The 22,256-nt window shown below is 42.0% G+C and overlaps 1 protein-coding gene across 1 annotated transcript in view; it reads left to right on the plus strand.

Annotated features, from left to right (window-relative positions):
- Positions 1 to 11,029: 11,029 nt before the first annotated feature.
- The window catches only part of ADAMTS2 (ADAM metallopeptidase with thrombospondin type 1 motif 2), a 173,761-nt gene continuing 162,534 nt past the window's right edge, over positions 11,030 to 22,256 (plus strand). Inside the window, exons 1-2 of the mRNA XM_017828007.1 lie at positions 11,030 to 11,117; positions 12,047 to 12,408. Coding sequence (XP_017683496.1) covers positions 11,030 to 11,117; positions 12,047 to 12,408 — 450 coding nt within the window. The remainder of the gene's footprint in view (positions 11,118 to 12,046; positions 12,409 to 22,256) is intronic.

The following is a 22,256-nucleotide window of genomic DNA, read 5'->3' on the forward strand; positions in this document are numbered from 1 at the left end:
ATGTAAGTAGTAAGATATTTACAAAAGAATGAGTCATTTACTGTATTTAATAGGATTTAGCACAATATGATCTGGTCTTGTTTGAATCTGCTTGGCATTAAATAATTACTTATAATCATGACTGTTAATCCACTGCAGTTGCCAATGTCACATTTTCTTTAGGCAATCTGTACGTTAATCCTCTCTTACACTGATATTGTCGTAATGATATTAAAGTTGTAAGAGGTTGAACTGCAAAATTCAAATCTGGTTATTTAATAGCCTCAGAGAGCTTTGAGAACTATTTGGTTTAGGCCTTAGTAAAAATCAGAGGAATGAGAATATCAGTTTCTGTAGTAACACTGGTCATCAGTAGCTCAGGTTGCTTTTCAGTCCTTCCTCTGGTTTGAGGGCAGAAACTTTAAGAACTTGCCAGATATTGCCCACCCTCTATTTTTCATAAGATTTAAATTTGTTTTGAAGATTATTTCCTTTTCCCCCTCCTGCTTGCAATGTACAATTAAATATAGGAGAATATCAACTTCATGAGAAGCTTCAAGTTTGTACAATAGCATAGTCTGTGCTAAAATTGCAATTAAAGACTGAAGCCAGATGGAGCACCATCAGTAAACAAGACAGAGGTAACATTGGAATAGCAAAATTTCTATAGAAACTCAGAAAAAATAAAAAACCTCTTTGACTTAGAAACCTGAGTAACCTTGGAAATGATAGCATTTAGAAATACTTAGCCTGGTCATAAGAAGCATTTGCTTTTGTTTCTTCTCCCATGGAACATGGCCATGATGTAATGCCAACTGGAGGAAAAATACAGCAGATTTCTTGAAGACACTAAAACCCAGCTGTTTTTCCCTTGTCCCTCAGAACCAGGATTGCTCATATTTTTGATACATACATACCCAATAGCAAATAATGTTTGAATAATGACTTAGAATGAAGGAGTCTTGGAGGTGGTATTTGCAACTCTCTAGGAAGAGGTTCCTTTTCCATGTGGACAAAGTCAGATTTGTGTATGAATTGTGCTCCAACTGCGTTTCCACTTTTGCTCTTGATATAACTTCTTTCATAATCAGCATAATTTACAGTCAGACTTATTTCTTCTTAAGGCAGATCCTACATATTTTTTGCACTCTATGTGTATATGAGAAGTCCCATGATTACCATCATACTAAATTATTAATTTAACTACTGCCAGTTGACATGATAAGTATGACATTTCTATAGAATATTTCAAATGTGTTTCTAAGATAGGTTACAATTCAGAAGAATATTTAGCTCTTGCTAAAATATTTAACTGGAGTCACTTTTAGAACCAAAGGAGTTGATGTCTGTTCCTTAGTTTGTGTATACACAGCCACAGGGAAGGCAGGTTTTACAAAGGGAAGGTGCAGAGATTAAAAACTGATTAGTTTTAAGAATCCTCCCCAGAATCACGCACATGGGTAGATGCATATTGTACAGAACATGTACTTCTTGCAAAACCTGCCAGGCACAGAATGAAATCCCTTTTATGAGGACAGCTGGAGAGTTATGCAACTTCAGGAGGATTATGCAGATGTGTATACGCTGTGAAGTTGCCTGATGGATTACGAGCCTGTGTAGGTTTGATTTAAAAAGCAAAACAACTTAATTCTCTTCCATAGTGAATGGAATGTTTCCAGAGAGAGCCAGAAGCCTGGAACCTACAGAAATGAGAGAGTCTGAGGGATGCATAGGTGTATTTTGGTGTCTTCAGTCTGGCAAATGATGAGAGACTGACCATGTTTAGGCAGGGCCTGTGTTATTCTGTACTCTCTCTGATGGAAGCTGTGTTCTCAGTCTCTGCAGAACACACCCAATGCTCAGTGTGGAAAGACTATTTGTAAATTAGTCCTATTTAAATCCTTTTGTAATACACCGCCTAATGAAGATGGATATTTTACACAGTTCTATTGAACTGTAAAACATTAAGTAGGCATGCTCTACCCAGAATTGCATCAGTTGTAATTAGCAGGTAGATGTCATTTTACCTACTGTTTCATTGGAAAAGTTTGATTCTGTTTGTACTCAGGCACTACCCTGGCAGAACTGAGTTGCCACAATCTTCAACATTTGCAAACAGGAATGCTACAGGCAAATATGCAAAGTGAAAGGCACAGCTATTTCTGGTGGCTGATGGCTCTGTCCACTCAACCACAACATGCCTTCAAGCTGGAGGAATCTGCAGGGAGTCCTGCAGGTCCCTCGTGCTGTTTCCATAAATGCTCTGGAGAAACGAACGGGCCTCGCACTCGTGAACACAGATCAGAAACCAGAATTGTTCCTGCTTTTACAGAATTCATCTTTGACACAGACAGGATGCACGGACCACTTCTAAAGTTCAGTAATTCATGTACTGCCTAAAGAAGACAGAACCCAGAAGTTATTTCAGGTGGAAAAGGTTGTCAGGGAATGCAAAGCACATGCACTTTGATCACTGATACAGTGTCCCTTATGTAGTATCACATTATTACCATGAGCATGAAAACAGATCTATAAAATACTACGCTGCAGTCGATTAACTATTCTGAAACTCAAGCAGCCCCAACCCCCCCAAATTACCACATGATGTCTGAGGAAATAAACTGTAGGGTATCACATTTAGTAGATATACTACATATTTTTTACCTGCTTCTCTATTTGGGAATTCTTTGCTGTCTGACTATGAAATGCACCTTATATAATTGCCCAAAACTACAAGTTAAAGGCAGGGATGCTGTAAGCACAGCAGGCTGAAATGATTCAAAAATGCATTGTCAGTAGGTGATTCTGATTGTATTAACATCCATTTCACATGAGGGTCACAGCTCTGAGTTCAGTGAATTTACTCTTGATTTATATGTCTATAAAGGACAGGAACAATCATAAGATACTCCCTGTGATACTCTGAAATCAATACAAAGAACCAAAGAACAAGGCAGGCTGCTAACAAGCTTTCAGGTCATGGACTGAGCTCTGCAGTCTACTTGTCAGCCATTGGTTGAAAGTGGAGCAAAAACCAGTTATAAATTTGTTAAACGTTAAATATCTGTTTGAAAGTGATTTTATTACTTTTGTGAAATGAAGAAGGTCATTAGAAACATCCAGATTTTCCCTTTGTTCCCTTGGGGCACTGAAATGCCTGATGTGTGATTAGCATTTTGCTGCACCAAGCCAGCTTTCTCAGCTTCGGATTTTAAGGTGAAAATTATTTCTTATTATGCTTTCTGAATGTGTTTCCTTAAATTTCCATTTCCGTGAACTTGCTCTATTATTTCCACTAAACTGGACCTTCTTAAGCTGCAACCATTCTTTTTGTGTAACATAGAGCCTGCTTACCCAAGTTAGAGCTCTTCATATTACAGACTAGACCCTGACATGTCATTTGAAGAATAAGCTGAAGAACAGCCAGAAACATTTGGTTGTTTTACTGCATGTGTTTCAATAATAGCCCTGGGCTTACTACAGATTTTCCATGCTCTTTTCCTTTGATGCTAGTGTGACACAATTTACAGTTCACTCCAGGAGTGCCAGCTCACACTCAAGTAAGTTTTGTTCTGGGATTAAATAGAAGGCAGGGATGGGATTCAATTTCTGCACAATAAAGGTGAATTGAAATTATTCTATTCTTAATCCTTATCTCAAATTTTTCTGAGTGAAAAATGATGTAAGAGACTTGCTTTTAAATATTCCTAAAGAATCCCTTCCCTCGTTCCTGAATTAGTGAAGGATTAGGTAAAGTTTCCATGTGCAGTGCCACATCATTTGGCAGGTTTGGAGACTGGAGCTAAAGGAAATGCAAAATCCACAATTTTAACATAACTCTCTTTCTGTAAGGTAGAAAATGCACATTCTCAAAAGTTTCCCATTTCCCAACAGCCTGAGAATTGTTTTCCTTTATCCTTCAGTCACTGTGATTGTGACCTTCCCCCTGAGTTGGCACTTCTCACTGAGTCAGATTCCATGAACCTTCTGAGCTTGTTTAACTTGAGGCTGCAGATATTCCATATTGGATAAGATCCCAGTAATCTGCTGTGCTTTTCCTTCTGTGTTACTTATACACCGAATCGGCAGCTACAGAGATTCTATCATTTCTGTCACTGATGGAAAACCTCTTAAAATACAGGGTCCTGGACAGCAATAAATTTTTCTTACCCTAATTTGTACGGCCTTCTCTGATGGAGCGTGGTGTGAGCATATGAACTCAGTATTTCTGCCACTGCTTAAAGCTTAAACTCATCTCTGAAGATGCAATTATTTACGGTTTTCTCCCTTTCAGCTTTATGGCTCCCAGCAAACATGATTAAGGGAGAAAAAAAAAAAAGGCTAAGTTGCAAATGCGCGGCATCTCTCGAGGAGGCAGCGTAGGCGGTGAGAAGGGAGAAGGGAATTAGCTTGAGACTTCTGTTGTTAAAGGATATAGTTGTTCAGATAAATTGTTTGTAAATGTGAAGAATAAATACTATTTGAAAAGTGTGCCTACGAGTAATAGGTAATGATTGCAGACAGGATTTTTTTTTAAATGTTATGCAACTTGTTAGGATTTTAGGATAGAAGTCCTTAGTTTTCTATTTGTTTCACCAAACTGCTCTATTGAACTTTGTACTTAGGGAGATCACTTTCTTCACTGTCTTACTAACTCAATAGACCTCAGTCTCGGCTGGGCCTTCTAGGCATTACTTCAATACAAATATACAAATAATGATTCTGAAGCTGGAAGATCTCCCGATCTATTTTAAATGGGTATTTGTTTTCAGTGAAGATATAAATTACTAAGATGTCCTATTATCAGAGTTGCAGCTGTGAAACAGGCAACTGGAAAGTAGAATTTGTTTTATTTGAAGGGAAGAATTGAATCTGTATTTGAAGAGAGAATTGAATCTGATGATCTTGATAAGGCTAATTTAAAAAAAATCTCACGTTTCTTAACTCTGTTTTGGGAAAAATTCTGCTTTTTGGTTGTACTCAATTAGATTTTTAAATAAGTATTTCAGAGACATTTTCTAGCAGTTCTAAGGAACTGCTTTTCTAGTAGTTGTAAAGAACACTTTTTATGTGTATCTTTACTCACTGAAACAATGCCTACGCTGAACAATCAATTAATGTCAACAGTGGGTGAATCAGTAAAAATGAGTGGTGTGGTTTTTCTGGAGGGTGAAGAAATCTGCATGGCTGAAATGCTTCTGAGACAATTTATTTCTAGCAGAACAATTTGTGAGTACGGTTGGTTGAAACTGCTCCATCAAAATTGTTTCTCAACAATAATAGTATGTTGACTAGAAACATGCTTTTCCTCCAGAAATGTTTCTTCTGGAAGATGTTGATCCTTCTCTTTTTAAAAAGTCACAGTGCCCAAAGCCAACATATTTCGGCCGAACTTGCTAAATATTTTTCAGGGAAAATGATGTATAGCTAGATTTGCACTGGGAAAAAAAATCCCTTGATTAGGGCCTAGTTCATCTAAACTTCCTTTGTAGGTAAAGCAGAGAGGAAAAGTGATTTCCAAGAGAGTGACAGATCTTAGGGCCATCAGACTTTTATTCTGTCTCCAGAATTGCACAGTTCTGAACTTAGTGGCTCGCCCAAATCTGTGGCATAATAAGATATTAAATAAGGTCTGTCTTTCTGTCAGGATGGAAGCATGTTGACAGGCAGGATAGGAATGCTTCATTGTCACTCCCTGTGTACTTGATGTTTCTGAGATTTCAGACCTTAGGAGAGTTATTTTGGCACCAGATTAACATGAACAATATAATGAAGGGTAGAACAGTATTGAAAAGTGTTTGGTTCACTCAGTGTCTCTAGTTTCTCCCCTCAAAATAGGTGTCTCATAAAATGGAAAGGAACTGGTTAGTAGCAAATGAGAATTCTTCAAGAGGGAAATCAAATGTCCCAGTACTAATTAGTTGAAATTAAGATCATTCAAATATTTATATAGGGAAGGCAAGTATTCCGGGAACATGCTGGGATAAATCACACGGCTGGAATATTAATAGCCAGGCAATAAATCTGCACAGGAAGAATCAAGGTGAAAATGTAGGGGAGGGACTGTACTATTTATCAAAACACAATTATGCCAGCAGGTAAATACAGATAGTTAGTGAAAGAAGTGGTAACAATAAAACTTTATGTGTTATGCTGACAGAGAAGGGGAATTAAGGGGAAAATGTTAAGGGGAATTAGAATGGAACATCTACCATGGGTCACGAAATCAGGACAAAGTGACTGAACCAAATAATGAAGGTGCTGAAGGAAACTTGGATCCATCCCCCTAGTTCTGCTACTTCCTTCCCTGGATCCGAGTGCAAACTCCCGTGTGTACAGTTCAGGTGCAAGGCTGTGGTCAGGCAGAAGCTCTGGGCCAGAGCAGAAGGAATTTGAACCTGTGTTGTCAATGTGTATAGACCCAAGAATGTGCCCACAGCTGGTCCCTGTGTGACCAGCATCTGGCAAATTAATCTCTTGGCCTGTCCTTTTTACTGCCTCAGGCTGCAGGTGTCCCAGCAGTGACACACAGATCGAGGTTGGGAGGAGCCTCTACTGCTCTGTTCCGCCTTGGAAGACTGCACATCTGCATCTTAGACAGGTAAAGGGTGAGTGAAGTCTTGTAGTCCAACAGGGACAGACCTCAAAACGTGTAACTCTTGAAGTTTTTTTGTCAGTCAAGTTCCTTAAGGCCCTGAAGTTCTGCAGCATGTCCCGTGCTGCCCCTGGCTTGGCAGAGTCATCCAAGTCTCCTGAGGAGTCTGGGCACTTTGAGCATGCCTAGGAAGGGCTGAGGAGCTGGTCTTCATAAATCTCAGGATGGGCAGGCAGAGGGCATGCCCCTCTTTTATACGTTCAATCAACAGTTTGCTGTTGAAGGCAGGGTTTTATTAGTTACCCATTATAGATTTTAATGTTTTGTATTACTACCTAATTTCTTACTTCAGGAATCAAAGTGACTAACCTGGGTACTACTGCTTTAATTTAGTTTATTGTCACTTTACTTACCCTAGAATATTTCTTTGGCACCTTTTAAAAAAGGGAGTGGAAGTGAAATTAATAACAGGAGCTTGATAATTTGGTAATTTATTAATTGTTACATTGGTCTATTTTTTGTGTGATGGATTGTTTCATTACTGCGCTAAAGTAAAGGGGAGGAAAGGCAGGACTTCTCCAGTTTTAATTACTGCTCTTTAGCATGCACTGCTTCAAAATCAGCATTAAATACATGTTTTTTTTTCCTAGGTAGTATATCATAGTGCCACGTAATGGCAAAAGGGTTCAAACAATATGAAGCCTGGAAATGCCAAGTGCGAAGGAAATGAACTGGCACCCTATTTTAATTTTAATTCTTTTTTATTAAGCTTTATAATGTTGCATAGCCACAAAGTATGCATAGCAGTTAAGGGTGAGAGCAAAGACAATCATCTGCATGAGAAACAGTGCAGGTAACACACAGTCCTTGTGCAGACAGGTACCACATTCTCCATCAGGAGGTCAGGATTGAGAGCTCCCCTTTTGGGAACCTCTAGCCTGAGAACTTGGACTACTTTGTGTCATGAAGGCTGTAAGCAGCCTCTAAGTCACCTGCTCAGGTGATGATGTGCCCCCAGCAGAAGGCACAGTGCTGCAGCCCAGCATCTCCCCTCACAGCCCCCCTAATGTAAGGAAAAGAGTGATTATCCCTTGAAAACAGCGAGGTCTTAGAAATTTCAAATGCAAGGTTTCTCATTGCAATGAGCAGTTATAAGTGTGGTATTTTGAACACCTTCACAGCAGTGGTTGAAGATTTAAGCTTAGGATCTTTTCATTTTCCTAAGCAAAATTAAATGTTGCGAGAACATCTCCAAGGGAAGGTCTGGCTGCATTTTTTGCAGACGTACCCTAGCTGGAACAGGAACAGATAGCACAAACTTGGTGAGGACTAGAAGATCTGTAAATCCAAGTAAATGCTCTGTCGATCTGTGCTGAACTTCACATCGGTTCAGTTACAGGACTGTTTGTACCTCAGCTTGTTTAAAGCTGCTTTGGGTATTTCAACATAAGCTGCTAGAACACTTTTCCTTCAGCCTGGGTACTCATTCAGGACACACAGAGGACCGTTTCCTCCTTTCTATATACCTGTATCCAGTGAAGGCAAACATCTGTGTGATTGTAGTCATGGCTGGCAGCAGCCCAGCTGTGCCCTCAGATCAAACTCAGATAGTGCACAGTTGCACTACCTAGTCCTCCTCCCTTCATTCCAATAAATAAATATGACCTTACTTCATTCACATCAATTAATTTAGAGGTTCATGGACTATAAGTAATGCAGCAGTCCTTACATTTCACATTGACTTTTTCTAGTTAGTTCTAAAAGGAATTGAAACATCTTGCTGGAGCCAGCCATGGCAAGGTCCTACCAAGGAAACCCAGGCCACAACCTCGACTGCCTGTGTCAAGAGTTCTAGTCCAGGAAATGGGGAAGAACTAGTTTTGATGAGGATATTTCCCTGAATTTCTCTGCTATAATGGTGTAAGTGTAGGGATGTAAGAACTCTCTGAGTTTCACTCCTCTAGACTCTGTGGTGGTTGGCATGCTCTGGACCACCTTCTCAGGGTCAAACATGGATCCATTTTTCCTCTTGAAGGATAATGGACCCATTGCTGTGCCATGTGGCACATTCTCAGTTGGTCTAAAAATTGGCACTGGGAATCTATTGCAGAAAATCTTGGCTCTGCTCAAGTCAATGGCAAAACTCTCACTAACTTCAGTGGGGGATCAGGATTTATTCCAGTGACTTCAGTGGAAGCACAGATTTTAACAACAGCATATTTGGCTCCATTGTTTGACACTTGTTCTCAGTTTAGTTTTGTTTAACGTTTTAAAGAAGGTTGTAAAACAGTCCCCCCAAGCCCTGGAGCCCACAGAGTTTTGTCCACGTATGATAAGGTAACAAATGTGCACATAGGACTTGGTTTTTGTATAGAAATAAACTACATGAAAGCAGTTACTGCTTCTTTTTGTTTATACCATTACTCTTCAGTACAGCTGTTATCCATATTAAAGCATGTTTTCTAACCTCCGGTATTTTCAAGAGTAAAAATCCATCTTAATTAGCAGAAGTATTGGCTGGATTGTTTTGTATTTCTATAACCTACTCTGTGTCCTTGTTTTTTTCTGGATACATGATGTACAAACAAGAACTTTGATTTCAGATATAGAGGACCATCCCCTCTCCCTTTCAAGTTTATATGCAGAAGTTATTTCAATTTGAGCAGGATGGGATGGATGGAACATAAAAAAGCCACATCATCAGCTTAAAATACAAGTCCAATAAAAATGAAGTTGGAACTTTACCAGCTGTGTACTGATGGAAGTATATGAGATTTTAAGTAAGAGAAGCTGCTCAATATGGACTCAAACCCAAAAGAAAACAAAAAAATGAGCCAACAGAAAACCAAACCAAAAGGAAGAACTGGGAGAAGCCTGGTGCAGATAGCAATCCCAAACAGAGGTCATTTGAAATGATAAGTAAAGGGATGTTTGAATGCAATGTACAAATTGATCTTCTCCATTATTTAGAATAATCTTTCCCATTTTATTCTTAACCTAAAAAGTGGGAAAACCAAACCAGAACATCAAACCAAGCAAGCAGAAATCAGGTGCTGCCATAAATAACTGACCAGAGCTGGGGTCCATAAAACCTCATCATGGGCAGTGAGCAGACTGGCTTGCTGTTATTTTATTTCTATACCCTTCACCTGTGTCCATAATGTAGGGATGGAAGGTGATAACTGGACCTTTAGTCAAAAAGGAGCAAGAATAGTCAAGGATACTCAGGAAAATTCCTTGGCAGAGGACCAGCTTCCCTCAGGAAGCCATTGCATGCGGATTTCCAGAGGGGTATAATACATGCAGGTACGGTGTGAATCAGCCCGTGGCAGGTAAGGCCATGGGCTGGCAGGGCCAGCGGGAGCATGAGAAGGGCTGATAGGATTCTGCAAGGTTGAAGAGTAAAGTGGTGAAAGCAGCAGATGATCCAAGTAATGAAACAGCTGAGTAAATACATACATTATCTGAAGGGAATAAGCGATATGGCATTTATCCTGGCCATATGGAAACAAATATAACTTGTTTTTTTCCATAAAGGCCACTCTTGATTCTTTAATAATTTTAAAAAATCTTCTTCTATATCATTTTAAAAAATGTTCTCTTATATCTTATTTATAGTATTCCTAAACACTTTCAGGGTCTATCTCTCTAATTGCAGATATTTAATATAAGATGGCTTTGCAGCAAGTAATTTCAGTCTTATTAGCTAATAGTCCCAACAATTTTTCGTGTGAAATGGCTGCTTAGAGTTAATTTATCGGATCAGATAATGATCTCTGATTGTCGCTTGCCTCTGCTGATGGCACTTTTTCCATTTGGGTCTTTGCTGTCAACTGGAAACCAAGACTCCAACAAAACTCGCGCCGAGGTACTTTTAAGTTTCCCTTATCTGTCTCTGGTGTTCCTTGACCACCAGTGGATGCACAGCCGGGAGCCGGGACGGAGCAGCCCTCGGGGCTCGGCAGCGAGACGCTGCCCCAACGCCCGGGGGTCCCGAGCTCGGCGCGGGGGCGTTTCTTTTTTGCCTCAAAACCCGCCTTCTGCCAAGTCCCGTCCCCGCCGGCGGGCCCCGTCCCGGAGCGGGGGAGCGGCGGGCGGTGCCGGCCGGGGAAGCCCGGCGGGGGCGGTGCGGGGGCTGCCCCGGCGGGGCGGGCGGTCCCGTCCCCGCTCCCCGCGGCCCCGGCTGCGCCGTGTGGCAGCGCCTCTGTCAATCAGCCTGACTTCACTCCGCACGCCCTGTGCTTCCAGTACTATACCCCCGCCGCCTCCTGGTGTCTCTGCTTCGCTGCGAGCCGGGAGCGCGGCCGCCACTGCCGCTGCGGCTGCGGCTGGGCGAATGCGCGGGCGGCGGGGCGCGGGGCAGCGCTGAGCGGCGCGGAGCGGGGCTGCCGCCTGGCCCGCCCCGGCTGCGGGCAGCCCGGGCGCCGGCCCCCGCCTCGGGCCGGGGCCGCCGCGATGGACCCTCCCGCGGGCATCGCCTGCGTCCTGCTCTGCTGCGCGCTCGCCCTGCCCGCCGGCGCCCTGCGGCGCCCCGGGGACAGAGGTAGGTCTCCGCCGGGACGCCCCTCGGGGCTGCTCGCCTTTGCCCCGGTGCCCGCCAGCCCGCCCGTCCCAAGTCGCGGCTCGTCGCCCCGCGGCTTTCCGCTCCCCTTGAACTTCTTCTGCGGCTACTTTTTGCCGGGTTTCCAGCTGTTTCCTGCAAGGGGCAGGCGGGGACGGGGAGCTGGAGAAGGGACGGGGCAGCGCCCGGCAGTGACAGCGCAGCGCTCGCAGCCCCGCGTCGCCCGCTGCCTGCCCCGCGGAGCGGGCGAGCCCCGGCGGGCAGGGCGCGGTGCCTGGAGTTCCCCGTGCGGGATGAAACACATGGCAGCTGGTCTGCCTCCTCCTCCTGCCCCGGCCACCGCCTCCGTCCAAAACTCCCGGGGTTCCCGCAGAGACCGCTCCCGATCGCTGCCCGTGGTGTTCCCATCACCGCTCGACCCATCCCCGCCGCACCGGGGGTAGTTTGAGGGACGTGCCTTTTCCTTTGCAGACTTGCCACCTGCAAACCCAGCCCCTACCCCTGTCCCTCTGAGCAGCCCCGAGGCGGACCAGCGCCCTCGTCTTCAACTCTGGCCACCCGGGTAGCCCCGAAGTCCCCGAGGCGACTCGGTCCCGGACAGGGTGGGCTGGGGTGCGGGGTCCCGGGTGGGTGGCAAAGGGTAACGGGACCTCGCTGCAAGGGCAGGAGTGCGGGGTCCCGGCGGGGTGGGGAGGCTCACGCTGCCGTCTGGTGTTTAGGGGAGCAAAAGGCAAGTTTGAATGAACTCTGCGCACTCCATGCAGGTGAACGAAGTGCCTGCACAGAGTGCAGTGTCCATCTGCCTTATGTAAGTGTCTGCTGTGCTAATGAATAATGGAATAAAAATCCCGCGGCGTCAGGATGTGTTTAGTTCTAGTATCTCTGTCCTCTCTTGCTTTCTCCCTGTAAAGATTCGATTCTGAGGAATATAGAGGAGTACAGCCTTGTCATCCCCACCAGCACCGATTCAGAGGGCAGGTTCCTATCCCACCTGGTGTCTGGACCGCCAAAAGGACGTTTCAGGAGAGCAGTGGAGGACTTGCAACGTGAAGTAGCAAATGAGCAAATATTTTACAATGTCACTGTTTTTGGAAGAGAGTTTCACTTCAGGTTGCGGCCAAACTCGAGGCTCGTGGCCCCTGGAGCAACAGTTGAGTGGCAGGAGGACTCTGAGGAGACTCACATTGAACCTCTCTATGGGAATTGCCTCTATGTTGGGGATATCACTGACTTGCCAAATGCTTCAGTGGCTATCAGCAATTGCGATGGGCTGGTAAGTTACTTTTGTTATTATATCAAAGATAATTATATTAATTTCCTACAGCCTTTAAATATAAAATGTGTGGACTGTCAGAAACTCACACCTCATATGGTAACTGTGAATGCAAATTAACTAATGTTCTCTTGTGTGGGAATAGCTGCGCTGCACCAGGCGCTGCTTTACAGACAGTGGCACTAGAAGTTTGAGCACATGCTCTGAGGTAGCTACTCTGGAACAGAGTAGCTGAAACCAGGATTTATGTTGATTTGTGGTAAAGTTGCTTGAGGTGTCTGATGCTCTGAAACAGAGGACGAAATGGCAAGTTCTCGGCATCCTCGTCCACTTCTCACTTCCAGCCTGCAAGGGGAAATGTTAGAAAGAGTTAATCCCAAATAATGGGCTGGACAGCCCTGGAAACAAGTTTCATAGGTAAAATATGGTTTTGCCTTGGAAAATTTTAATTTATTCAGAGTCTGTTTTCATGGATCTTTCACTTGGAGAGTTTCATTGCCTAATCAAGTGATTGATGGAAAGTTGCAGAAGAGTTTGAGTTTTATATGCAAACCAGCTCCCTGGGATATATTTTGCAAGGCTGTGTGTTTTAAAACTTGCTGCAGCTTCCTGTTCTGGAGTGCATGTTCAGCAGTCAGATTATCACTGTTTGTCCCTGACATCTTAAACTGTCATACTGTCATTTGAGCAGTAATTATTGCACAGCAATTTGTTTAGTGAGAAAAGAGCTATATTTTTTTATAATGAACAGCTTATCCAGCCAATATTTCCTTGCTATAGCCTTTAGAGTTCATAATTTTGAGATTGCTTAATTGTAATGCATTCTGCCTCTGCATAAAGGGCCAGTAGGAGTCAGTTGTATTTCTATTTATTTAGTCATAGGAAGTTGTTAGTTTGCTGTGCCAAGAAGATGACATGTATGGAGATAGTATGTTGGCTGCCTGAGAATGGAAGGGAATCAAATGCTTTTCCCCTTAGTCTTTCCTTCCCTGCGGTTTCTCTCAGCCATGTGCATTCCTGTTATGAGAAGCAGGTTTTAATGTTGCAATTGTTTGATGTGGACAGCTGGCTGAGGGCAAGAGGAGCACCAGAACTGAGCAAGAAGAGCCGTTCAGAAAGCAGAGTGTGAGCCTGCAGTCCTGCCTCAGGGGGGCAGGCAGAAGTTCTGTGCTCTCCCCATACTTGGCACAGATCGTTTTGTGTAAAAGACAAAATTTACTTGCTCAAAATTTAATTGCTCTTTACTTTTAGAACTGAGGAGGAGCCAAAACTCTTCTTCCTTGTTCATCTGTGCTGAAAGGTGGAGGAAGATCCTGTTGATGGCTGCTGCTTGCCTTGTGCTCTCCTCATCAACACAGGTGTTGACTGTAAGGGCAGTGGGGGAGCGTGTTCCTTCTTCCTTCTCGTGTTCACCTGAGTATGAACTCCTTATATTTAGAAAAGAGGGTTATGATAAAATAGAACAGAGGTTAAAGCCAAAGTATGGGTAAGACTCTAAAGGTCCAAGACCTCATGCTGCGTGTGAAAATGGCAAAGGGTTTATGAAATGCTGCTCTGTTTGAATTTTTAAGTAATTTCTCAAACACAAACAAATGAAGCCAGGTCTCAATTCAATGGCACTCACAATTGGCTGGAATTCAGAAAGACACCAAAAGAATTGTAGTTTTCAACCTGTGTGCACAGCCCCTGTGTCTGCCTTTTCCCAGCACTCTTGTTTCATTAGAAGAAGCAGGAGAGTTGGTCTGGGAGCTGCCACATTCCAATCTGGATGTCAGGCTGATTCTTTCATGGCACTACAACTTCTGTGGTTCTGCTAATACCTTTGGCAAAGGATTGCTGCTTCCTCCATGTATATCTACAAGGTAAATGCTGCAGGGCAGAGACATGTACTTTTTGCCCAGGTCACTGAAGCCTTCCTGCAGGAAGCATTACCTCAATACCTTTAAGCATCTGGCAGTAATGATTTCCCCGAGATTGTGCAGTAAATCTGTTGTAGAACAACAAATTGAACTCCAATCCCTTGGGTACTATGTTCTGTCTCTACCCATTCCCTCCATCTCAGTTTCTTTCTTTCTTGTGGGGCAAGAATATAAAACAGATTGTCTATAGAATTACACAAACTCCAAGAAATTATACCAGTGGTTCTCCAAAAGCCACTGCTCCATGGACAGCAATAATGAGCAAGTAACCCACTGAAGTTAATACTGCACTTAACTGTCTCTCCATTTACTTTTTTATTTTTTGTGTTTGAAAGGAATATTGAAGAATCTTTGGAGCAATGTATCACCAGCAAGACATTCTTAGAGACCACTGGGCTATATGCTTTTCTCAGGTTTATTGGCATTTTGGATGTGAATTAAGACATCAGTAAGGTTATTCTTAACTGGTTTTCTACATCAAGTTTTTGCCTCACACATAGTTTACTTCTGTGGAGGAATTCTGCAGTATTATGGATTTTTTTTTTTTCAGTTGCCTGACAATATACACACCATGGCCAGTGTGACATACCTCAAGTACTTCCACCTCTTTTTCCAGGTTACTCTGGAGACAGGGATGGTGGAGCTGTCTGATAACTGAGTTGTCAACTGACAAGTCTTAGAGTTATTTGTTATAAACTTGTTTCTTTTAATTCCTAGTATTTTCTTGAAGTGTTTGCTTTTCAAGGTGGTTTGACATCTGTCTATGCTTCTGGTGGTCTTCCAGCTTTTGCATCAGACATCAGGGATGAAATCATACTGAAACTGAAGTTTCCTACTTTGATCTTTACATTGCAAACTTTTGTTGATTGAATCTGGTTTAAGCCAGCGAATGCATCTGCTACCTTGCCAACTTCTGATGTTATTTCCTCTGAACATCCCCTTTGGTTTGCACTTCACTACCAACTGTGCCTTATTTTCCAATCTTTGTCAGTGAAAAGTCTGGCTGATGGAATTGGTATTGCCAAATGAGAAGTTGTTGGAAGGCATTTACATGAAAATGTAAATTCTGTGAAGGGATTTTTGAACTGTACTATAAATTATGAAGGTTTGTTGCCCTGACTGAGGAGATACACAGTTAGTTTGGGTACTCATGGTTTTCTCTATCAGAAGTCCATGACAAAATTAGTTTTATTGACCTAAAAATCAAATCTGAGACAGATGAAGAGAACAACTGAAGTGTGCAATCTAGATGTGTTTTCAGAGCTGAAATGGATCTTTACAAATCATTGGAAAGTTGAAGCTAATCAATAACTTTTTTAACAGCTCTCTGAATTATGAATGTGACTTTTACCATATTAAAAAAAAGTTTTGTGAAAGCTTTCCTACTTCAGATAAAAATGTTCTAGACAACTTGTTATCATCTTGGTCAACCTGATAGTCTTCAAACTAGTTCTCCACTGAGCGGGCAGAACAATCATGGTCAGCTGTTTGTGGCCTGCAGGCTATTGTGGAAGGCATTGCACTTTGAGTATGTTCTTGGTCCTTGGCCAGATTCTTACTTGTGGATGCAGTTGGAGCATAAGGGAGCTGGCTGTCCTCTCCAAGGGTTGTGAAGGAGAAGTGGTTGGAGGCTCTGAAAAGTGCCATAAAAAAAATAAATTAGAATTATGTTAATCCTTCCAGATTATTGCCTGCACTACGGGAACTCCCTTTCTTCATCTCAGCAGATGAACCTGCTATTGTAGACAAACTCTTTATACAGGTGGATTTTCTGATTTTTGATAAATATTTCTGCAGTGCTTGAGGCAGATGTGCCAAAAATATCTTCTTCAGGTTGACAGGATGGCAGTATTTGGTTGTGGAAATTCAGAGACATGATGTTTCTCCCAGTCTCCTCAGAACATTTGTAGTTTGTGAGCTAGAATGTGTGAGCTTAGACACAAGCAGGTATAGGAGAAACACAATATCAACACCACATCTGAAATGGATAAGGAACATGTGATTAAATTGGTCTGCAGTGCAGAGTCAGACTCACTGACAGGATCCTAGAAGACTGAGGATCACAGCTTCAGGATGAACAGCCAGTATGATCTAGCACCCATGGAAGCAAATGAAGGAACATCAGTTTCAGTAACAAAACATGATGTCCTAGTTCTACTTCATTAGTACAATCCTCTTTCTTTTTTAAAAATTAAAAGATCAGCTGCCCAAAAATTTCACTATATTATCATTAAAATGCAAAGTTGTTAGAAGTAGTTATATAGAAACTGAGCTTTTCAAGATGTCAGTGGTTGTGTGTTTTCTTAATAAGCTGTCAGCATTACATGTCTGGAGGTACCAAGCCGTAGTCACCTTATGAATAGAGTGGACTTGTTTCTTCTTATTTGGTGAACTAGGCATGGTTTGCTCTACAGCATTTCAGTCTTCACTGTGTGCTGTTATAACCCTCCCAAACTGTTTGAGAGAAACCTGATGGCTGGCTGCTTGCCCAGATGCTGTTTCTTCCAGAAATGCTTGGGACACCAGCAGTGCTTTTTCAACTCATGCCCAATGCTAACAATATCTGTAGCCCTGGGCTGACCTGGGTGGGTTTGGGCTGATCCACTTGCTTTACTAACCAGTCATGGATCTTCAGGAACTGGCTGGTGCTTTGGCTGCTGTCAATGTAAGTGCATGTCTGTCAGTTGTCCCAAGAATTTGTTATATATTATTTGTATTAATAGTGTTGCCTATTTTAAATCAGAGAATAGATTTTTTTTTCAGTTTTTATTTTACAGGGATGTATTCATATAATCTAATTTGTAAATTGTAAATGTAAAAGCTCAGGTTCAGGGTCAGTCAATGGTGCTTCCTAAGAGCAGTTCCAACTACCCATGTCAAAAACCCACCTTTCTCCTTCCTGGGGGAATATTTCCCCCTCCCTCCTGCAACCTTCCCTGGATTCCTGAAGATATTTAAAAACATTGTGAAGTCTATACTTATTTAGTAGTAGTCCTTCACTTTTAGAATGAGCTTGAGCTCTCAGAAGTCATTGACTTTTAAGGTTATATTTTTATATACCTTCCTGACAGAGTTGCTTTCTTGGAACAGGCCACAAAGTTAAAGTTGAATATAACTCTCCTTAGGTGGAACATGTAATTTAACTGGGTAAGAGGGGGAAGGAGCTGCTCACAGTGAATACACCAGGAGAAGGCAAACATGCTTATATAACTGTTATTTTTCCTTTTAGACATCCATCTCCTGCTTTCATATGGATTTACAATTTAGTTTCATTTCTTTTTTATCTGGTTTTTGGATTACGCTGGTTTGTGATGTAGCAAAGAAGCAGAGCTTCAGGTAGCACAATATTATCTTCAAAGTCTGGTCAGGTTGAGTGTCTGACAGTTAAAACAGATGTCTGCTACAAATAATTCCAGTAATCCATTTTTTTGTATGCTAAGTTCTTAGCATTTGCATTGTGATCATATTGCATATATTTTTAGTATATTAAAATTTTGCATATACAATCTTTTAATTTGGGAGCATTTTCTTTGTAAATTAAACCAAAATCAAACCAAAGTTGCCATCTGTTTTTTTGGTAGTTTTTATTTATTTTTTTTTTTTAGTCCTTTGGATGAATAGGACTGTAATACAGTGGCAGGAGAAATGCAAATATTTCCTGTGACACAGTGTGGAACAAAATGTAAAAGTCATTCTTTTTAAGAAAACAGCATCCTTTCCTCTGCATATCATCAGAGTGGGATCAGCATTAACCCTTTTTGAAAGGTCTTTTGAATTCTGCTGGGGTTTCTACGTGTCTAAGCCAAGTATGTATGTAAATTCTAGCAAAATCAGAGCCTGACTGCACATCCCAGCACATAATTTTAAAGACTTGTGTTGCCTGACAGAAAGCAATGGAGCTGTTTTGATGCCAAACACTCAAGCATGTCCACAGGTTTTCACAGGACAGACTTTGCTTTGTAACCCATTATCTGGGTTTCTACTGTGCATTTCCTTGGACAGCCCAGTTGGACAGCCCCTTCTGTTATGTAAATTGCACAGACTTTCCCTTTTAAAAGTTACAGTCTGAAACACAGGGAGTGTAAACACTGTGATTCAGCCTCTGACTGGAGTAAATTATCCTCTGCTGTCCTTAAAAGAGACTCTATCATCAGTAAGTATTTTTTTTTTCCTTTGCATCTTCTGTGCATGGATCATCTCACATTTTATCTGAGAGCAGAGTAAGTAATTTTCTACATCATACAGGTGGACACCATCTGGTCAGAGTCTCCTCAGGCAATCAAAACTGGTATCTTTGTGGTATGTTGTAGGCCTTTGGATAAAATATAGGTATTTCCTTATGTCCTATTTGACCTTCTGTTGCATTGTCCTCATTGTAGTAGTATCTATTCTGTCGTTTTCCAACCAGAATATTAAACTATGTACATCCAAGAAAATGTTCCTAATGGCTTCTTCTGCTTTCCATCTTGAAAGATCCAAATATAGGAACTAATTTTGTTAAGGTCACAATTAATTTCTGGGGTAAGCAGAACATCTATTTTGAGAAGTCTGTCCCTCCTCAGCTTCCAAAGGTGTGTCCTTTGAAACGTGCTATTGCCTTACTTAGGTACCAGCTCTCTTGTTGTGTGGTGAGGTGTTCCAGTGTTCTCTGAGAACTTAAGACTCCTGCAAACGGCAAGGCATTCCCACATTTTGAGTTAGTTACCCGTTTACTGTCTGCTGCAGAAGGTTGAAAAATACTTTTTTGGATCAACCAGGATTCCAGCAGTTGCATAGAGCAGGACCTTTTCTCCACAGATCACAGTAGTATTTTATTCGACCTACTTCTGAGCACTTTTTATTAATGGAGACTGTGGCTTTGTAAGCAGGTCATGCCATTACTTAATTGCACACTAGGACATTTCTCATACTGGGTCTGATTAAAACAGAACCAGGGAGCAGGTCTTCAGCCTCCTGTAGGGGTTGCACAACCTACATTTACTTCCTGTGAACAGCTCTGATGTGCACACCCTCCTTTTCGGATCACCCTCTCCCTTTATTGCTTTCTTTCTTCCGAAGTTTCAGTAAGTTCTTTAACACATCACATCTGGTTTCTTTAGCCCCTTTATCTGTGTGTGTTTTAAATTCGTCTTTGTTTGCAGAGTCTTGACACAGCGGGTTCCCAGTTTTAATAGTCTGCAAATGAAAGGCCCACATTTCACACACTATTTTCAGCGCCGTTCCATTAAACTGTAACATTGAAAAGAAGAGTGTCCTCTTCAAGTGCAGAAGAGCATTTTGCTTCCTCATATCTAAACCACAGTTTCTGTCACAGATCCGAGTTATTCCCAGGTCTCAAAACGTCTGGTACTTTCTTCAGATCTGGAGTTCTCAGAGTCATAAGTGTGAATCTCAGCACTAATGTTTTTGCTTTTTCTTCTAGATAACTGTTTTCTGTTTAAAGTAGGTGTTTTAAAGTCAGAGTTTCCCTCAAGGAAAAGGCAGAGATGCCAGTTCTCTTTCTTGAAGTCTCAAAAATTACCAAGCCAGTGAAAATCATCCCAAGTATGTTGTTTTGAAGGTGTCATTTTACAGTACAGATGAGTTTCTCCTACCACCTCGTGTGTGTGTCTTGTGTGCACTTCTGAGAGAGTTTGTCCACTGGTGTGGGTTACGTGGGCTGGCTGCCCCTCAAGTGGGGGAGGTTCAATTGCTGGACACGGTAACCTCAGCATCGTTTCATGCTCTCTGATCCCACAGAAATGACCTGCCCTGACCACTCATTTATGTACTTTTTTTTTCATGCCCCTTGTAGGAGTGCATCTACTGATCTGTTTGTTTCCCAAAACTGTGCCTTGCTAAAATTGAACAACATTTGTACAACTTGCTGTTACTTTTTGGTCTTGGTATCCTGTGGGTTTAAATTTTTCAGTGTTCCCTTAAAGTTTATGTTCTTTCTTATTCCCTTTGTATTGGTTTATGTCAAATTTAATATTTTTCCTCCCTATTGCTTCACTTGTGACCTTTATCTTCAAAATAAATGCATACAATTAATTCTTCGGTTGTGCAGCTCTCTGTGGAGAATTCAGAGGCTGAAATTGCCCAGTGTCGCTGATACTTTCTGACTCTTCCACCTGCAAAGTACAATGTTTTCACTTTTCTTCTGATGTGGTGAGCTATAAATAAAGCTACTTTAACTTCTTTCCTACTGTCATTCCCTTTAACTTTTCCTGTAGTTGCCAGCTCCGTGTTTGAATTTCATTATATGGTCAGACCAATTTTTCTCAGCATTTAACCTCTAGCCCAGTGGATCTCAGGGGACAAATTACAATCTATTTTCTGCTGAAATTAAGAGTGAAGTCTACTAATCCTGTAATGAGAGAGTCAGTGGACATCACTGGTAACTTTGTGGATAAGAACATCTCCTTTTACCTGTAACTAGATAAAACTAATTTATGCATTTAAGTCATTTCTCTTCACTAGGTGTGTTGACTATAGGTAGCTGCTGTTATTGCCCTTTAAAGAAGGTGAATGATTTCTACAGTTTTTTGAAGCAAGAAAACTGGAAGGAAACACCTGGCATATGGCCAATATTTCAACTGTTTTTTTGGAAAACATAAAATCAAAATATCTTCCTAAGGTTTTAGGATAACACAGAGCCACATCTTGACATAAGCTGAGTCTTTAAGCCTTTATTAATGTGTTTTCTGATTTACTACCACTGTAAGAATAATGAAGTGGACATGTGGGGAGAAGAACCTGTGTGGCTAATGAGCAGGCTGGCTAACGAGCAGGCTGGCTAATGAACAGGCTGGCCAGCAGCTCTTCCTGACCTCTTTTCTTTTACCCCATCACTTACAGCACTGACAAGGAGCAGTCCATGAAATGGCAGGAGGGATTGGATTTTGTGAATGATACAGCACATTTTACGGAGCCCTGAGTGCAGATCTCTCAGCCTCATGTTGTGCTTGCTTCCCTCTCTTCTGGGTAGTCCTTTTTCCATACCTGCCTCCTCCTTCTGTGCCCTGTGGGCTGCTGGGCTGCAGGAGCATCTTCCAGCACGTCCAGTGGAGCTCTGGGCTTGTATCAGCCCCCTTAGGCAAACCCATCCAGAGGCACCTTCACACTGCACAGGGATGGGGACTGCAGAGTCAGGGCTACTCTTGCAGAATTTGTAGGAGGAATTTCTTTTTCAAGTTGTGTTTCTAGCATGTGCTTTTTTTGGCATGATATTATGAGTATTGTACAGTATAGGACGGAGAAAGTCAAAATAATGCGTGGAGTCCAACAGGAAAGAAAGGCTTATTTTCTTGGGAGTAAGACTATTTCAAGAGCTAAGAATAGTAATAAACCATTTACATTTTCTTATGAATGCAGTAAAATGATAGAATTTAGAAGGGAATAGGGGAAAGCATGGATTTTACTCTGAAGACTTGCTAAATTTTTAGGGTCCTAAATTTTAAGGATCCTCCAGGTCTTTTCCAACCTAAACAATTCTGTGATTCTGTGATTCTAATTTGTCTGATATTTGCCCCATATGCAAAAGACAGAACTAACATCCCATACCTACCCTAAGCAGATGCACCTTACATGTTCTCTCCTGGTGAAATGTGTGACTCCCGAGTCTGGTAGAAGGGCCAGTGTCCATGGCCATTACATCACTTGAAGGGCAGACAGGACAGAGTTTGTAGTTTGGAAAAAGAATCTGCAGAAAACACAGAGATAACCAAGGATAGGTGGCAGCACAGGCTGTGGTTACTCTTTTGATAGTGGTTTTATTTGTTTTAAGTCATGGCTTTTGGGTAAATCATGTTCATGCAACTCATATGCAGAGGAATATACCCCTTCATTTTTCAGAGTGTTAGAATTGGTAGGCTTTTTTCTTTCTCCAAGCAGAGGAGCTGTGGAAGGAATGTGAGAGATGTTGTTTGGAAAGCGTTCTGCAAACCA

The sequence above is a fragment of the Lepidothrix coronata genome, unplaced genomic scaffold, assembly GCF_001604755.1.
Source record: "Lepidothrix coronata isolate B3197 unplaced genomic scaffold, Lepidothrix_coronata-1.0 Scaffold144, whole genome shotgun sequence".
Classification (NCBI taxonomy): domain Eukaryota; kingdom Metazoa; phylum Chordata; class Aves; order Passeriformes; family Pipridae; genus Lepidothrix; species Lepidothrix coronata.